General features: G+C 43.1%; 1 protein-coding gene and 1 long non-coding RNA gene across 5 annotated transcripts in view; one reads left to right on the plus strand and one right to left on the minus strand.

Annotated features, from left to right (window-relative positions):
- The window catches only part of pogzb (pogo transposable element derived with ZNF domain b), a 43,306-nt gene that overhangs the window by 4,456 nt on the left and 20,667 nt on the right, over positions 1-18,183 (plus strand). For 3 of the 4 annotated variants that reach the window (XM_049582989.1, XM_049582991.1, XM_049582992.1), the window contains exons 4-16: positions 888-1,129; positions 3,124-3,208; positions 3,311-3,493; positions 3,576-3,686; positions 4,285-4,498; positions 4,603-4,757; positions 4,848-4,948; positions 5,025-5,171; positions 6,760-6,894; positions 6,987-7,177; positions 7,438-7,587; positions 7,920-7,979; positions 9,936-10,048. In XM_049582989.1, the coding sequence (XP_049438946.1) occupies positions 888-1,129; positions 3,124-3,208; positions 3,311-3,493; positions 3,576-3,686; positions 4,285-4,498; positions 4,603-4,757; positions 4,848-4,948; positions 5,025-5,171; positions 6,760-6,894; positions 6,987-7,177; positions 7,438-7,587; positions 7,920-7,979; positions 9,936-10,048 (1,887 nt within the window). The remainder of the gene's footprint in view (positions 1-887; positions 1,130-3,123; positions 3,209-3,310; positions 3,494-3,575; positions 3,687-4,284; positions 4,499-4,602; positions 4,758-4,847; positions 4,949-5,024; positions 5,172-6,759; positions 6,895-6,986; positions 7,178-7,437; positions 7,588-7,919; positions 7,980-9,935; positions 10,049-18,183) is intronic. The other variant, XM_049582990.1, reaches the window with a different exon arrangement.
- LOC125892776 (uncharacterized) lies at positions 9,124-17,417 on the minus strand. The gene is made up of 3 exons (XR_007449786.1): positions 17,249-17,417; positions 9,915-10,054; positions 9,124-9,485 (listed from the first exon to the last, which is right to left on the minus strand). It is a non-coding gene; the product is annotated as an uncharacterized LOC125892776 (long non-coding RNA).

Here is an 18,183-nt window from a genome sequence, read left to right on the forward strand (position 1 = left end):
TATGCTCGCTCCGCTGTGTGTACAGTTCCGTGCTGCGCTGCTGTGTGAGCAGCGTGTTTGACTGTGCTCAGTCTGTTGATGGTCATTGACACACTGTCTGTCCATAACAATAACTGTCAGGTCAGAGCCCCCCTGATATAATGTAGGGGAAACACTGAATCAAGCAAAAAGACTCATAATACCATTTATTTATTATATTTTATTTTAATTATATTGTGATCGCAATCGCAAATCGCGATATTGTCCACCATAATCGCAATCACACATTCTTACCAAATCTTGCAGCACTAGCACAGTTTACGCCCCGGGCTTTGACCCGGAAGTCCAATAGTATTAAATGTGTAGCAGAAGAAGAAGCTGGTAACATAATGGTGAAATCTACATCCAGAGCTGTGTATTATTGGACAGACGAGGAGACACAGTTCATGCTGCATCAGCTGCTCCAAAAAAGTGTTGGAACAGCTGGATGAGGCTCGATTGTTTGGTCTGTGATGTAATAGGTCAACTGAAAAAAGGTCCAACACTAACAAGCTGAAAGGAGGCATATCTCCACCTGTTGTAGAGGAGTCAGACATACTTCAGTAATTAAATGGATTCCCCTCCTGTGCTTGTATACCGGGACAAGGGCAGTAGTCCAGTTAAATGGCCTAGTGGAGCTGTAACTGTAGCTCGATTGAACTGTGCATGTAAACGTACTGAATGTTACAGATAGAGGTTTGGATATCCAGAAATAATTTGTATATTCACTTCTGCTCTAAACTCATTTAGAACTTCTTCACTGTGAATCATCAATGACAGTATTTTTTTGTTTGTGAGTACTGCGCTGTCTCTTTGTTATGTGTAACACCAGAAACCGTTCACCAAGTCTCTGTTTTCTTGTTCCTCAGCTTCACCTCCTGTTCAGATCGTCTGCTCCTCTGTGAGGCCTGCTCCTCCTACTCCCTCCGTCATCACCTCCTCTTCCTCTGTCTCACACCTCCCCGCCTCCTCCACGCCTACAGCAGCTCAGACCCTGGTGGCTCAGACCCATCAGGGGCCCCTCTTCCTGACGCAGACGCCAGGTGGGACGTTTCTCCTCCCAGCAGCCCCCGGGACACACAACGCCCAGCCCATCCTCCTCACCACACAGGTACAGAAAACAAACACACCCTCTGCTTTGTTTGAAGCTGTGTTACATATTTAAGCAGAAAATGACTGTTGGTGGATGTTTACAGAAAGATGAACATGGAGTTCTCAGGTGGTTTAGTCAGTCTGTGTAAGCTGGGGTTAGTACAAGTGCAAACTAGAGGTGGACGCAGAAGTCACAGGTACAGCAGGAGAAAACAAATACATTGGTAACAGTTTTCATTTATTTACAACAGACTGAGGTAACATTTTGCTCCACCGCCAACTTTGGTAATTGTTTTTAATATTAAAAAAATCAGGAACATTTTAAACGTGTGTGTATTACACTGTACAAACACCCGAAAGGCGACGAGTCACAACAGGCTGTAACCTCAACTTCAACAGCTTATTAATTCTGTTTCTTTTATCTGCCAAGAACATTAAATTATGTATTCATTTCATCCTGGTTAGATTACTGCAGTGCACTCTTCTCATGCCTCACACAACAAAACCTCCGTAAACAGCGTGTAAAGCATTTTGTACTTGGTAAATAAAGTTTTTATTGTAAAACTAAGAAGTATCTCTCATTTTATGAAACTGTAAATAACACAGGTTAGTTTTTTTTTCTTGGTGATGCCACTGAGGGTGCGTCAGCGTGTTTGATGTGATTCAGTTCTCTCTCTGATGATTTTGTAGCTGATTAAGAACACACAGGGTCGTTCAGCTCTGTGGTTTCATTAACTCTCATTAATTGCAGGGATCTGCACCCTCAACTATCAAAATGAAAACAAAACACCTAGAGCTGCACAAAACATATTTGAGCCTTGTAATGAAAGTAACATAGCCGTAGCCTGGCGTGCACCTCCCCAGAAATGTAACTACACCTTATGGTGATGCAGACCTCCTGTCTGTGTTTGCAAGCTGAAACCATTTCCCTCAGTGGAAACAAAGCTTTGATTTACTTTAATTTCACAGATAAGAAACAATAAATTGCGAAGACAGTAAAGCCTCCACAAAAATAGCATTTTAAGTCTTGTGTGTGATTTATCCTGGCTTCATATGAGCAGAGGAAATCTCAGCTAGCTGCTAGGCTAATTTATACAATGTAAAATGCCATAGGCTTGTGCTAATAACATTAGCATGTTGTATTTGTTTGGAAAACGTGTTTAGTGTAAAACAGTTGTTTTGTCAGCTGAATTTTGTAATTTTACCTTTGTTAAATGTTGTCCCTGGCTTCATGTGAGTAGAGGAAAAAGTCGCTAGGCTAATTTATACAATGTAAAATGCCATAGGCTTGTGCTAATAACGTTAGCATGCTGTTTGTGGGGAAAATGTGTCCAGATAAAGACAAGTGTTTGTCTGTGAATGCTGTGAGTTATAGTTTGCTATTGAGGTTTGGCAAAATTAAGAGGAAAGGGACCAGGCCGTAGACTGATGAAGCACATTTTAGGTGACGACAAGTTTATAAAAAAAATGTATTCAGTGTATAGGCTACACGCTTTCACAATTGGAGAATGTAAACATCACTTTCGGCCTACGACAGTGATGAATAAAAAAATACTGTTATTCATTTCCATATAATTTTTTTTAAGTCACAGGGAGGGAGCCACTGGAGAGGGGCCAAAGAGATAGAGTGACTGACTAACAGCCACTCAGCTTGTTGTGTGAGCCTCAGCTCGTGTTGCTAACAGTGTACAGATACAAGTTTGTGGGGGGCACTCACGCTTGGAACTTAGGTTCCACATCACACACATCAGTCTGCATACAATGTATTATGTCCGCAGCTGTGTGCACATGACCGTGACCTTGTACTGTTCAACACAGATACACAAACCATCGCATTTGGAGTGAAGCCATTTAATGCTTTTAGCGCAATAGAATTATGAAATCAATACAAAAGGCACAGCCAGTGTAAGGTGGCGAGCAGCGGCGTCATGTGGTCATATGTTAGGTTCACTCTGCTCATGCTTCTGTTCAGTGCCTGTGATGTCACTGTGATGTCATGTGTTTACTGTACAGGGTTTCCCGATGATGAACCACGGCACCCCTCTGGTGTTGAACCTGCAGCCGGGGCAGACGGTCCAGCCGCTCACCTTGATCCAGTGTAGGACACCTGAACGCCACCAGACAATAATCAATCAGAAATAAGATCTGATTATCAATCGGATCACTCATCACTTCTGTTTCCTGTTTCCTGTCCTCACAGCCCCGTCGTTGGGTCAGTTGGTGCGGCCCAGCGTAGGCGTGTCTCCAGTCCTCCCTCAGGGCCAGGCAATCCAGACCAGACCAGGCCCCGCCCCCTCCAGAGGCCCCACCCAGCCTGGCTCCACCTTCACCACCATGCAGCTGCCCGCCACGCTGACCATCCGCACCAGCACGCCAGCACCTGGTTAGCCTACAGAAATCTGATGAGAACTGATTGATTGATTGACATAGGCATTGATTATTGATTGATCCTTTGTTTTCTCCAGTTAACCTTCAGATGACCCAGGTGGGCGGAGCCAGCTCCCTGAAGGTGGGAGGTTCCCCCGCCCTTCCCTCTGGCTCGGCCAATGGAGTCACCAGAATCACGTTCAGCCGCGGTACGGGCAGAGCAGTTACTGATAGTGGTACTATGGTTACTTTTTTAAATCTGGTTCATAATTATACGTCTATAAACATGTTTTACTTGCTTCGTCTTGCTGTAAATTTTAAATATCTAATTTGTACAACAAAGAAATTCCACAGTGATTTTCGTCTTTGAGAAGACAGATTATCGGTTCATTTTGGTTACGGCTCAATAAAAATAACAGATTACAGAAATAACAAGTGAAAGGAAACGCTACTGGTACAGAAGCTGCTTCGTCTCAGCCTTAAAGATCTTAAAAAATTTATGAGATGTGTGGATGAATATGAATAACCTTCTCTATGAAATCTCAGGAATAAATGTCTCCTCAAAAACCCTTATTAACATAACAATTATATAAAAACAGAAGAATATTTACAGAATTCATTACGGGCTGCAAGACTTTTATTGTGAAGGAGAGCAGGAAGTGCTCACCTGATCACAGCTGGTCCAAACTCTCACCTGTGGAACATCAGGGTCCTGTTAACAATCACCTCATTCAAACTTGTGCAGTGCGACTATATTGTGTTACCATGGTTACCGCGCTTCATGACTCTGTGTGTCACTTGGTTCAGCAGCTCCTGGCCCCGCCCCCTCTGTCGTCACCACCCCAGGTGTGACATCATCAGCGCCGACGTCCGACCCCACCAGAGTGGTGATGAGTGTGGAGGAGTTTTACTACGGAACTTATGAGGGCGACTTGAGTCTGAGGAAACCTCAACCACTGGGGATCAAGACCTGCACTTTCACCTGCCAGAGCTGCTCACACCTGGCTGAGAACAACCTGAGGTGGGACCAGCGAGCACCTGTACACTCCTGAGCACCTGTACACTCCTGCACTGTCCTGCTGCAGCAGCCGTTATGTTTACTTTTATATATGTGTGTGTGTGCAGGTTGATGCAGCACATGCTCCAGCACTCAGAGCTGATTGGAGCACGAGGAGCAGGTGATGAGAGGACGTGCTGCAGGTTCTGTTACCGACAGTTCTCGTCTCGCAGTCAGCTGCAGAGCCACCAGGAGCAGGTGCATGGCCCCACCCTCTCCTCCAGTAAGAAGCACACCTGGTCACACACACCTGAAAATATAAAACCAATGTGTTTTCCTGGACTGGACTTATGATACTTCTTTTCTCTCGCAGGTATGTGTCGTATTTGTGAGTGGGCGTTTGAGAACGAGCCGGCCTTCTTGAACCACATGAAGTCCAACCACAAACCAGGAGAGATGCCCTACGTCTGCCAAGTGAGTACGACCTCTGACCTCTGACCTAATTAACCCGCCTGCCCTCGGGCCTCATTAACTCAGGTGTGATTTTCAGGTGTGTTCGTTTCGCTCGTCCTTCTACTCGGACGTAGTGCAGCACTTCGCCAGCTTTCACAGAGAGTCTCGCTTCCTGTTGTGTGTTTTCTGCCTGAAAGTGACCAGAAACCCCACCAGCTACCAGCAGCACCTGCTGAAACACCAGGTAACCACACACACAGCGCTCATAATATATATATATCACTATACATATATGTTTTATAATATATATATATTTGGTGTAAGTTTTCAGTATTTGGCGAAAACACAAACAGAAAACAAGCTTTTTGTCATTTATTTTGAGAAACATTAACAATCAACTGACCTATTATCAATAATTCTCAGTGAAAGATAAAGCCCTGCCCGAGACTTTTGTTTAGCATCCCGCTCCTGCCCTCTCCTCATTGATATCTGACCATAACCACCCTCTCCTGCAGAGTGTTTTATCTATTACTGCCAATTCCCGCAGGATCTGTGTCAGCTTCCTGCACCCTCAAACATTAGCCACTTTTACATGGCCTGTTCAAGGCAGGAATATTGCGCCGCCATGCGGCCTGGCCATGCTGTATAGGGTACGATCACGGAAAGGGGGTGCAGAGTTGTCTCACCTCTGAGCCAGAAACGGAAGTAGTAACAGCCCCAAAATGAGGTCTGTGTAAAACATAAATCCAGAAAGACGGGGGATGTGTGACGTATTGATTACCTGTTATGCAGCGGGAGATTTAAATAGCAGCTGTTAGCAGTTAGAGGCTAAACTCATAGAAGAACAGTGGCTGTAAATGTCTGCAAACTGGGAAAACAGTGAGATTCTGGAGCTCCTTACCCTCCGAGCAGAGGATGAGAGTAGTTGCCATGTGACAGAGAAGCTAAACAGTTGTGATAGACATGTTATGCCATTCTTATTGTCAATTAAGTGCTGCTGACGCGTATGTTATGTCACACCATGAGGTCGATGCTGTTGTGTTACATGTCACACCTGTCACGTCTCCTTTAATTGTGTTATGCTGGGATGCAGTTTGTTATCACACATTAGAGTGGAGTGATGCCACCGTCGATTGGTTCTGTGTAAAAATGCAAAGGAAATTTTGGTAAGATAAAAAGTTTATTATGGGTCATTCAGAAGTCACGGAAAAGTTTTCAAGCCGCTCTCCTCCTGCTCTCTGTGCCCAGTGGACGTAAGCTCACACAGCGGCAACAGTAGCAGCTAACATCCGACACCGAGCCGTTCAGCATTCCCATCAATCTCACACCGACACCAAAACAGCTCCACTCAGTTGTTTCATTCTTAACTAACCGTTGGATAGCCGTGTGATGCTAACCGTTAGCCCTATCACTGTGTGTGTGACAGAGTTCGCACCCCCACAGTGGGGCACAGCAAATCAGTACTCTGTGTGTAGCTCTACAGGGAAGGGCTCATTTTAAATGGTCAAATTTGTGGTTAAGTTGTGGTGATTTGACGGAATTGCAAGGTCGTGCAGAACTGTTGTTGCGACATCAAGGAGGGACTGTCTGTGTGACCTGTACAGGTAAACATGCTAACCTGACTAGCATAGTTCAGCTAACAGACAACAGTTGTTACACTGAGTTTATGTTTGTTATGATAGGTGTGTTGACCTCATTAGACAGTAATTACTTTGTATGGAACCGAACATCCTGCAGTGAACAGTCGGGGATCAGTTCTGTTACATCCATAATTTATGTTTCATTTTTATAAAACGTCCTCTGTGTCTCTGTCCGTCTGTCTTCTCCCTCAGGTCAACCAGGCCTTCCACTGTAACAGGTGTCGTCTTCAGTTCGTCTTCCTGAAGGACAAAATGCAGCACAAACTGGAAAACCACCGCAGCTTCCGGCGACCTGCGAGGCTCGACGGACTGCCACCAGGGTCAAAGGTCAGCTCACTAGACTCTGAACCCCTTACAAGGCTTGTCTGGACTCAAGTCCCGTCCCCGGCTGTTCTCATTATTGATTCATGTGTCTCCAGGTGACGATCAGGACTTACGGGAAGATTAGGTCTCTGGGATCAGGAGGTAGCCGACCTTTCCAGAGCCCCGCCTCCCTCATCCAGCCAATCAACATCAAGACAGAGAAGTCTCCGACCCAGAGGAGCCCTCCCTTCCAGAAATCACCTCGATCACCAACCAAGAAACCGGTCAGCCGCAGAGTCCACAACAGGTCAGACTTACTAAAAAACCTTAAGGTTTCTCCTGAGGGTGGCGCCAGAGGGGAGTGTCATGTCGAAATCAGTTGGTCTGAACTACATGATACATAACAGATAAAAATAGTGACATTGCCGGGGACTATTTAGCGGCCTATTAATCCTCATTTGCTGCTCTGTCTCTCTATCAGTATTGAAACGTTGGATACAAGTTGTATAAAAACTCGTGGTAGTATCTGTACTGAGGTTAAATATTGCCTCGTCTCGTCTCTTGCAGGTCTTCCTCATATGATGGAGACCGGTTGGTGTGTTTGGAGTGTGGAACCGACGCCTCTGACTTCTCGGCTCACTACCCAACTCACGTGACCTGTCTCCTGTGTCCCTACAGCAGCTGCTGCTCCAGGGCCTACGCTACCCACATGATCCAGTAAGAACACACTCACAGCACCGCTCACTGTACTGCAGTAATAAAATAAAATGAAACTTAAAGTCAAAGGTTATTAAGAAGCCTGAAATAAAAAGCAGGTGGTGAAAGTTAAATGGAAATATATTCAAAACGCATTAATTGAAACTCTCACATTAAATTGAATAATGAACTGACATGTTAAAATTCATGTTTTTATCTTGTGCTCATTTTCCTCCGTGTGTCTCGTGTCTCTAAACAACAACATGAATTTATTCACCATCTTCCCTGTTTCCTTTTATGATGTTCAGTCTTTATTCTCTCTGATTCTGACTCTTGTTGTTTGTTGTTTTCAGTCACCACGTGCCGCCATCCAAAGACAAAGTTCTTCCTCTGCACCGACTGCCTCCTCCATGGTGAGACCCACTGCTCATCAATCACTGATTGTTTATCGATCACTGAGCTGCTTTCAGTTTGAGTTGTACCACTTGTTCCCAAAGAGAAAAGCAGAGCAGAGTCAGATGAAACAGAAACACAAAATTATATAATCAATAACTATCAGACTTTCAAACAGACGCCTCCTCGTGTTTCATTCACGCTCACAATTCTTATAAAACTTTATTGTCCATCACAGTGTGACCTTTGTGTTAGTGCTGCAGTGACTCAGTCTGACCTGCAGGTGTCGCTCTTTATCACTGAAACTCCTTTGACCATCACAACAAAACAGTGTACATGAATATTAATGAATGTGAATGTTAAAAACTGTAGGTTTTACTGTCTTCATGGAGAACAGATGTTTTTACACGTGGAGCTGTTTGTTAACATTAATATACACAACAGAAGAGGTGTGTGTTCCGACTGAATATTTTCTTCTTGTATCCTGCTCTCTAACGTGGAACATCTGAGTTAGAATTTGATTCTGTTCGTCTTCTTTAACTTTATTTATTTGTGAAGTTGAACACACAAACTGTACAGGACCAGAGTCTGTGAACAACATACTGTACGTATCACATCTGGTCTGAATGGTAAGAATGTTGATCAGCGTTTCACACAATCAGAGGAGAAACAAAGATCAGATAAAATCAGTTCACAGAGATCTAACTACTTCAACTCAGCTTTGATTTTGACTTTTGAAGCTGTTTTCTACAAATGATATCGGGCCTTATTTAGACAATCTGTAGTACATGGTGTAAAGTGCATGGCGCACCTGGCATGGTGGATTTAGCTAGGTGGAGCAGTGAGCAGTTTTCTGCTGAGAGTAATATGGTAACAGCAGTGATGTCCCGGCAGCAATACCGTGGGACATTTAAGCAGCAAAACAGTAAACTTGACAGAGGAAACATAACTAAACTTTTAGTGTCTGAAATAATCAAGGAATTAATGCTACTTCTGATGCATAAATGCTCTCAGCGTCTCTCTTAATGTCGGACAGCAGCTCTACAGCTGTGCTCTGCTCTGCTATGTTCGTGCTTTAAATAATGTGACAGCCTCTGAAAACAAACCATGGCTCTACTAGAGACCGGAACATATAAAGGATGCCACAGGTTGCAGAGATAAAAATCAGCATATTTTATTGTTTGCAAAATCGGAATCAGACTTAGAGCATAAAGAAACAAAGGGAGTTGGAGATCCCGGCCAAAAGAAATAAAAGATGTGGAAGTCGCTGTGCAGCCACTCAGCGAGCCATAGCACCCAGTTCATCCCCCTAAACTAAACTAAATGGAACCACCAGCCATCTCAAACCCAGACAAATTTAACAAAACCCAACAAGGTAAATGGTGCTAGGGAACAAGGCAGGAATGACAACTATCACCCACGACATCTGCTGGGCTGTTGCGGGCATGTGTCTCTGTGTCTCCCCCAATCTGCCCCTCAGCTCCCTTTGATTCTCTCCTGCCAAATTGCTCTCAGGTCCTGCGCTCCTGGAGGAAGAGATAGGGAGAGAGAAGACACAACAAACACTCAGTAGGGTGTGCAATACAGCACAAGGTCACATGTAACAAATAATATTAATATTTTCCTCGTTAATGATGGATTATTTCACCGGCCTGCAAATCATCTGTGTGTTCCTCTGTGTGTTTCGAACAGACTGTACGTATGTTGTGAACAGGCCTCTGTAGGAGCATGTTATTATCTGAATATTGCGCCCTTCAAATAGCAGGAAAATACTGCGCCATTATGACTTTTGACCAGGTTTTGGTTGATCAGTGGCACAGTCGCTTTCTGCAATACGCCTAAAATGCACCTGACCACATCTCATTTAAGACCTACATGCCCATGGGTGCACAGATGGGTGCAAGTCCATTGCTACTCAAGTGTTCATTATTAAAGTGATATTAATGAAGACAAACCTTTTTTATTGTGTGTTTCAGTGTGTTCCTGCTGCAGTGCTCTAACTGTGAATACAAGCCTCACACTGCAGATCAGATGGCTGACCACCTGCTGATGAACCCAGATCACTACAGGGCCACCTGTCGAACCAGGAGTAAGACTGCAACACACACACACACACACACAAACTGTGAAATCAGAGTTTAGCTGATTCATTTCCTGTTAAGATAACACAGTAATGAGTGATTTCTCAAAGAATGGATTCCGGCCACTGATAGCACCATGAATTTCACATTGTTTGCGACCGCTATCAGCCTCATCTGAAGGTCTGAGTCACAAAGGATACTGAACTAATGATGTCACAGTGCAAACAGGCCCATAAAGTTTCGCAGCCGTGTGCAGTTTGCACCTTTTGTTGTCTGATTACAGTTATCCATGTGCCAGAGAGTAATGTTGCCTAAACGCCAAGAACACAGCGGGCAGAGAAAGGGAGAGAGAAACAGAAAAGCTACAGGTTCTGACTGACGAGCTGCAGAGGCGTTCCTCTAAACTTCAGACAGGAGTTAAAATGTGACACAGAGAAACTGTATTAGGATTTAATATCCAAATCTGTCAGTGCACTTTGTTACCACCAAGTCTAATAATTTCACTGTAAACTGCATGTGGCTGTTAGCGCTGGTCATTTTAAACTGAACTACCTCACAGAAAGGGGCCAAATTTGCTCCAAATGTATGTTTGCATATGACCTTATTTATATACATGCAGAAAGCTCAGGATTACTGAGCCGCCGTTTGCTTGGCGGTGCAGTCAGGGGCTCATCTCACCCTTTGGGGAGCTTTGAGAATTACACACTTTGTTTTTGTTGTATTTGTGCAGATTTTCCAGCTGTAAAGTTGCAAAATCGTTTTGTGTATTTGCTTCTAATGCTTTTAATCAGAGCACAGCAGGTTGTCTGGAAACAGCACTGAATTAAAAAACCGAATGATAAATGTTTTCATTGTAAATGATAGAGGTTTTTTTTTTTTTTTTTTTTTAAAAGAAAATAACAAATACTCTTAAACCAGACAACTGTTTAAACTAAGTGTCTCGTTTTTCCAAATTGCATCCTTCTTTCCAAGAAATTATTGAGAAACAACAGGGTTGAAAAAAAATCTTAAAAGGGTGTTTATAAACTCAGTACGTTTACATGACATTAGAGGACACTGATTTATTGTGTTAGTCCGACTGAAATCGGACTATATGTCTATTTCTGATTCCTTTATTCCTGTTAGGATCTCTGAAAGGCCTGAGCCTGTTTTTGCTCCTCTGTCTATTTATGAAACTCCAGCTTCGATCACAAAGTGGTTTGGCAATCAAATGAATCAGACCCCGTCCAGAAGCCCTACTAATTTAATTAAGATTAAAACAATAGCTAGACAGTGTTATGAGTCACAGCAGGTACTCTCTCATTCAGTCCTTAAATCTCAGGCAGATTTTAGGTTGCAAAAAGGACTGAGTTTTATTCATATCAATGTACGTAGTCTGATTTCTAAGATGGACTACATTAACATCTGGGCTCTACAAACAAAGGCAGATATTTTTGTATTTTCTGAAACCTGGCTAACTGATCAAGTGAGTGATAATGATATTGCTCTTGATGGTTATAATGTCTTCAGAACTGATAGATGCAAGCCTACAAGAGGTGGTGGTGTGGCCATTTTTGTTAAGAAAAGTTTTTCTGTAACTGTCGTTCGCTCTGTGGCCATCCCAAAGTGCTTTGAATACTTGGCCCTAAGTGTCTCCTTGAGTAACAGTGCTAACAGTGGAAAATTAATTGTCTTGGGTGTTTATCGTCCTCCGTCTGCTCTGTCAACTGCCATCTCTGATTTAGCTCATCTGATCTCCTCTTGCCTTTCTTCCGAATTCATATTAATGGGCGACCTAAATCTTGATTGGCTTAGTAATGCATCTGATGGTCTAAAAGATCTGTGTACTGACCTAAATCTCTCACAACTAATCTCTGCTCCTACAAGACCCGATCCATCTAATCTTGGGAAATCTACATTATTGGATCTTATCCTAACAAACAGGCCACATAATTTTAAATCCTCTGGGGTTCTCCCGCTTGATTTTAGTGACCACTGTCCAATTGCTTGTATCAGAGATGTTAAACAAGTAAAATCAAAGCCTCGTTTCATTGTTAAGAGAAATTTTAAAAAGTTTGTGGAGCAGGATTTTTTAAATGATTTTTCTTCTTTTGATATATCTTCCATAACTGATATTTCTGATCCTACCTTAGCTTTGAATTATTTTTTTAAAGCTTTTAATTCTGTGGCTGATAGACACGCCCCTTTTAAGAAATTGAGAACAAAAAACAGAAGCAACCCCTGGTTCTCACAGGAAATTGCTGAATTGTTGCGCATTAGGGACACTGCTTGGAATAAGGCTCGCGCCTCTGGTTCATTTAGTGACTGGCAATATTTTCGTCATCTTCGAAATAAATGCCTTGTAGCTATACGTAATGCTAAATCTTCCTATTATGTTACGTCTTTATCTGACTGTTGTTGTAACCCTTCTAAGTTCTGGAGAACAATCAAGACCCTCTCAGATAGCCCCTCCTCATCCTTACCCACTCAGATTTCCCTGGACTCTATCTCCATTTTTGATAAAAATGAACAGTGTGACATTTTTAACAGACACTTTTTTGCTGCAGGTCATATCTTTAATACCTCTAGCCTGGTCAGTAACACAAACCCTACTCCTGTAAATACTAGTCTCCATAGGTTTTCTTTTAGGCCCTTTACTAGATTTGAAGTGCTCAGTGCTCTTTATAGTCTTGAACCCAGGCAGTCTACAGGGGCTGATAATTTGAACCCTCGACTTCTGACACTAGCTGCACCTTTTGTTGTTGACATCTTGTTGCACATTTTTAATCTGACTCTTTTAACTGATTGTATTCCTAATATATGGAAAACAGCATTTGTAACTCCTCTGCACAAAGGTGGCCCCTCAAATGAACTGAATAATTACCGCCCAATTTCAAAACTACCCTGCTTGGCGAAACTATTAGAACGACTGATAAGCAACCAAATTAGATCTTTTTTATCTGAACATAAAGTTTTAAACATCTATCAGTCTGGTTTTAGACCTGGGCATAGCACTGTGTCAGCAATTGCTAAGGTTATGAACGATATTGCTCAAGCACTAGTCAGTAAACTTGATTGTGTTGCCCTTTTTATTGACCTTTCTAAGGCCTTATATTCTTTTGCTCCCTCTGTTGAAATAGCTCTGAGTAATTTACAAGAGGACTTCTGTTGTATCCAAAGCACTCTGACTGATCTTAAGTTGGTTTTAAATCCAGGAAAATCAAAGTACATGATTTTCACAAAAAAACGCACTGCTGACTTAAATAAGATCAGCCTTGCTACTGCTGATGGGACTCCCTTGGAAAGGGTTTCCTGTTATAAGTACTTGGGTATCTGGATCGATGACTAATTGTCTTTTAATTTACATGTTGCAGAACTTTTAAAGACGCTGAAGCCTTTATTGGCATTCTTTTATAGAAATAAATCCTGTCTACCTCAGCACTGCAGAAAGCAATAGGCCCGTTTCCACCGCAGAAGTTCCTGGTGCTATTTGGGGGGCAGGGACTACTACAGGAACGTCCTCTCGTTCAGCCCTCTCAACCGCCGTGTCTCCGCTGAGTGGAGTAGGAGGAAGGTTCCTGTGAAGTTACGGGCTGCCTCTGGATGTGACGTAATCGTTGCATGACCATTTTGACCGGGGCGACGTAGGGACGCCGTTAGCCGTTAGCGGTGTCTGTAATAACTCACTAAATGGCCCGTGAAAAAATATTTTTTCCAGCGGATGTCTTGGTTACAACATGATTGAGCTAACTGGAGTAGTTTCATGTCGTATCTGACAACGGGAGGCATTTAACAGATGGCATCCTGATGTTAGCTTTGCTGCTGCTGTTAGCTGTCCCTGTCAGCTGATGCTTTCTAGACATCGTGATTTCCCAAAACTGAATAAATACCACACATAGCAACACAAAACTGCTTTGCTAGCTCAATCATGTTGTAACTAAGATATCCGCCGGGAAAAAAATATGTTTTTCACGGGCCATTTAGTGAGGGGTTTTTTTACATGGCGGCGGAAGCTATATGAACGAGCTAACCCTCGTCTGCTGAGTTTTAAAAATGCTGGCTATTTTGTTGCTTTCTGTTGTCGTCACATCCCTCCTTGAGTATATCCAATCAGCACCAAGTAAACCCCAAGCCCCAGCCAGGAGTCTTTCAGGGCCGTTCTGAGTACCTACCCCGAGGCAGGGACTTGTTTAGCCCCTGTAAAAGTTCCGGAACTCTGTCCTTCGGGGTGGTTCCTGCGGTGGAGACACGCACCAACGGCCCCGGCCCCATAAAATTACCCTGAAGTTCCTGCGGTGGAAACGGGCCGAATTAGTACTTGCTACCTTTTAATCGGTTTTAGATTATGGTGATATTATTTATATGCATGCTTCTCCCTCTATTCTTAAACCACTTGACACAATTTATCATTCTGCTATTAGATTTATTACTGGCGATGGGTTCATGACCCATCACTGCCAACTCTATCAGAATGTAGGCTGGACTTCCCTGGCTCTGAGAAGGGAGCAGCACTGTATATTGTTTATCTATAAGGCATTGCTTAAAAACTTCCTCTCTATTTATCGAGCTTACTGAGTTTTCGATCTTTTAACTACCCCACTTGTGCACAAAACTCACTGGCTCTTAATATCCCGACTGTTAGAACGGAGGTAGGAAAAATTGCTTTTGGTTATTTTGCTCCTCTTAAATGGAATAATCTGCTGTCTCAGCTTCAGTTGGATACACTGATTCCTTTTAATCATTTTAAACACATTCTTATTGACCTCATGCTTTCTGAATGTACATGTACTTGTTGATTTCATTATATGCCTCTGTTGTGTGTGTATATTATTGTTATTGATACGTATTATAATGTGTATTGAATTGTATTTTATTGTACTGTAATCAGGGCGCCATTGGAAATGAGAGCTCGCTCTCAATTGGTCCTCCCTGAAGAAATAAAGGTGATATAATAGCCCCGTTTACACTGCCAGATTTTCCGCGAATGTTGGGCCGTTTGCCAGCCAGCTGCCAGCGTTTGTACACACAGAGGCGGAGAGGCGAGTTGATCCAAGGCGCCCAATTTTCCGCCTCGTAGGGTAGTCATATTGGCAGAACCCTTTAAGTTTAAACAGACCGAGGCGGCCTTCCGCAACCGAAGGAGCTGTTGAAGACTTGTGGGAGGAGCTGTTGATGACGCCGCACGTGCGAGCCACTGGCGGTGGATAAACAGGAAACAGCTGATAGCAGGAATTAGCGAGCAGCTAGTAGCAAGAGGGAAACACAAACCTGACAGACACTGTAAAGATGAGCAACTGGGGAGACAAGGAATTGTGCGCCCTCCTTGTCCTCGCAAATGAAGAGGCCATTAACTGTCAGATGACAGGAATGGTAAAGAACGGGCCGATTTACAAGAGAATCGCTGACCAGCCGCGGCTTCCCTCCCACGTCACTGTTTACGTCACACGCTGAGCTACACGTTTTATTACTTGCTCACGCCTCCCATTGCCCCGAAAAAGGCGCATTCTGTATAAACAAAAGTAGGTAGGCGGCATTTTGCTGCACTCCCCGATTTTGTTTTTATACTGCCAATGCTGAAAAAAGACTGATTGGGCTTTCCTGCAAATTTGCACAATTCCTATCTAAAAAGGGCTAATGTGATTGGGACTCGAATTCCTCCTGCATGTATACAGTCAATCAGACCCAAACTAGTCTAGTCACTCTGCACATGCTCCACAGTTTCCGCCCTGAAAGCATTAAATGTGTAACAGAGGAAGAGGCTGGTAACAACATGGAGAAATCTGTATCCAGGGCTGTGTATTGTTGGACGGACAAAATGTACAGAGCTGTAAAGTTGTCCACCACAATACCAGTTAACTTGTTAATCGATTGTTTGTTCTGTGACGTAATAGGTCAACAGGAAAAAGGTCCAATCATAACAAGCTGAAAGGGGGCATATCTCCACTTATCGTAGAGGAGTCGGACATAGTTTGGTTATTAAATCAAATCCCCTCTCGTGCTTGTATACTGGGACAATGACAGAAGTCCAATTAAATGGCCTAGTTGAACTATAACCGTAAACATACTGAATTGTAATCATGATGTCTCTGTCACTCCAGAGTCTAACACCAAAGATCCTACAGGCATTTGAACCTTTATTGACTTTTTGATATCAGAGACAGATCCATGTTTGTAATTCCTCCTGTTACAAGTTCATTTTATTATACTGTATTAAGAAGCTTTGCTTTTCTCAGATCTGCTCCTGTTTGAATTTTATTTTAACCTTGACAATCAGTCTGAGGGTCAGCACCAGATTTAAGTCACTGATTTAGAGTTGTGTAAACAGGCTGTTAGAAGTCACCTAAACCTGTGTGTGCTCCATCTTAACTGATGGGATCACCACCACAAACTAAAACCTTGATTAGATGGGCTGCATATCTCACAATGTCTCATAATGATAACATAAGGATCTGGTTATTAGTAAATGAATGAATGAATGAATGTTTCTGTAACATGACCTCCTGACTTAATCAGCTCTTCTACATAACACAGACTTCCAGCTGGTCACAAGTTCAGTGTTCCAGTGTCCAAAGTCAATATTTCACCCAGTAACCAGTGTTCGTGTGACCTGTTGTCGCAGTTTAACTTGGACTGACAGGACCTGATTGCATTCAGGCAGTATGTATTTCATAACATTCGCTCAGATAAAAATTAAGGTCAAAAGAGGGACTGCTGCAGATCTGATAAAAGCTGTAAAACATCTACAGATTTGACATCAGCCAACTGAACTTTAGTGTTTCAGCTCTCAGCTTTTCCTCCTGCGTGCTCTGTCTCTTAAATCAACCCTTTCCTAGTGGGGGGGTCTGACAGTGTGCTCCTGGCTTCAGCCGGAGCCAAAGTAAATAAAACTGACCCGTGTGAAGGTTCAGTCTTGCTCCTTGACGCCATGACGCCGTAGAAATAAACAGTATTGTATCTGGAACAGTGTGTTTACACATCAAGATGGCTTCCAACATGATCTGCTGCCAGTTTAGAGAAGAATCATTGTATTAACTTCTAAAATTTATTACCCTCAAAAACATCTAGAGAAACTTCTCTAATGACTCCTTCAGCCCGTCCACGTCTCCACAGTCGATCAGTGAGTTCTGTTCAATCATCCTGTCGCAATAAATCTCTGAATACCACACTAACCCTGGTACTTGTTTTGTTACACTGGCTTCCTGGCAAATTTAGGAATGAATTCAACATACTTTCAGTGCCTGATGTAGTTTCCCAGTAAGCTCTGGATCCCAATCAAGTGTAGGGTTTGTTACCAAAACTTCAGGGGCTCCTATACGACCGGTGCCAAAATGACTCGCAACCCAGATTTTGGTGGCTCACTTAAGTGCAGCATTGTTTCGAGAGAGGAAGAGAGAGAGAGTGTGTGTGCGTACGTGGCGGAGGACAGTGAGGCTGCGGCTCACGGAGCAGACAGTGTGAAGTATAAATAAATGCCTAAACTCAAGAGCCAAGCCAAGCTCAAGTGTGTTGTTTGCCCCTTGCTGATGAAAGTGAAGATGGTTCGCCTTGAAGTTCGTTAGCGAAGTTAGCCTCCCATTGGAACCTGACCAGACTTATTTAAGGTGGACTGCCAAGGTTGACCAGCTATATTCTCATTGTTGTGACGATCTCAGCCGCTCCTTAACTGATAATGAAGAAATGTCCACCTGCTGAGTCTCTCCTGAGTTATGGAGACAATTATTGGTCATTAGTAGTAGTAGTAGTAGTAGTAGTAGTAGTAGTAGTAGTATTACTGTATTGTAACTTTCTAGTGTTATTATAGTTGGGGGAGGTTTTATTTATTAAATAAACGTGTTAATAGTGTTATATGTATTCAGAATTATATATTTAATCATACTTTAAACTGAAGAATTAAAATTTGCCTTTGCAATAAAAAAGCAATGATGGGTCGGGGTTTGAACCCTGGGGAAGCCCTTCTGTGTGGAGTTGCATGTTCTCCCCATGTCAGTGTGGGTTTTCAATACAAATATGGCGTACCTCCATCAGGCGCTGCTGCAGCACCACTTCCTGTTTGTCTCGACTAGCTGGGTAGATGTTCTGTTGTGGAGAAACTGAGAGTTTGGCACTTACTGAAACCAGATTAACAGTGAAGAAATGGATTGTGCTGCAGGAGATCTGAAAAGTC

This window comes from Epinephelus fuscoguttatus, linkage group LG8, assembly GCF_011397635.1.
Source record: "Epinephelus fuscoguttatus linkage group LG8, E.fuscoguttatus.final_Chr_v1".
Taxonomy (NCBI): domain Eukaryota; kingdom Metazoa; phylum Chordata; class Actinopteri; order Perciformes; family Serranidae; genus Epinephelus; species Epinephelus fuscoguttatus.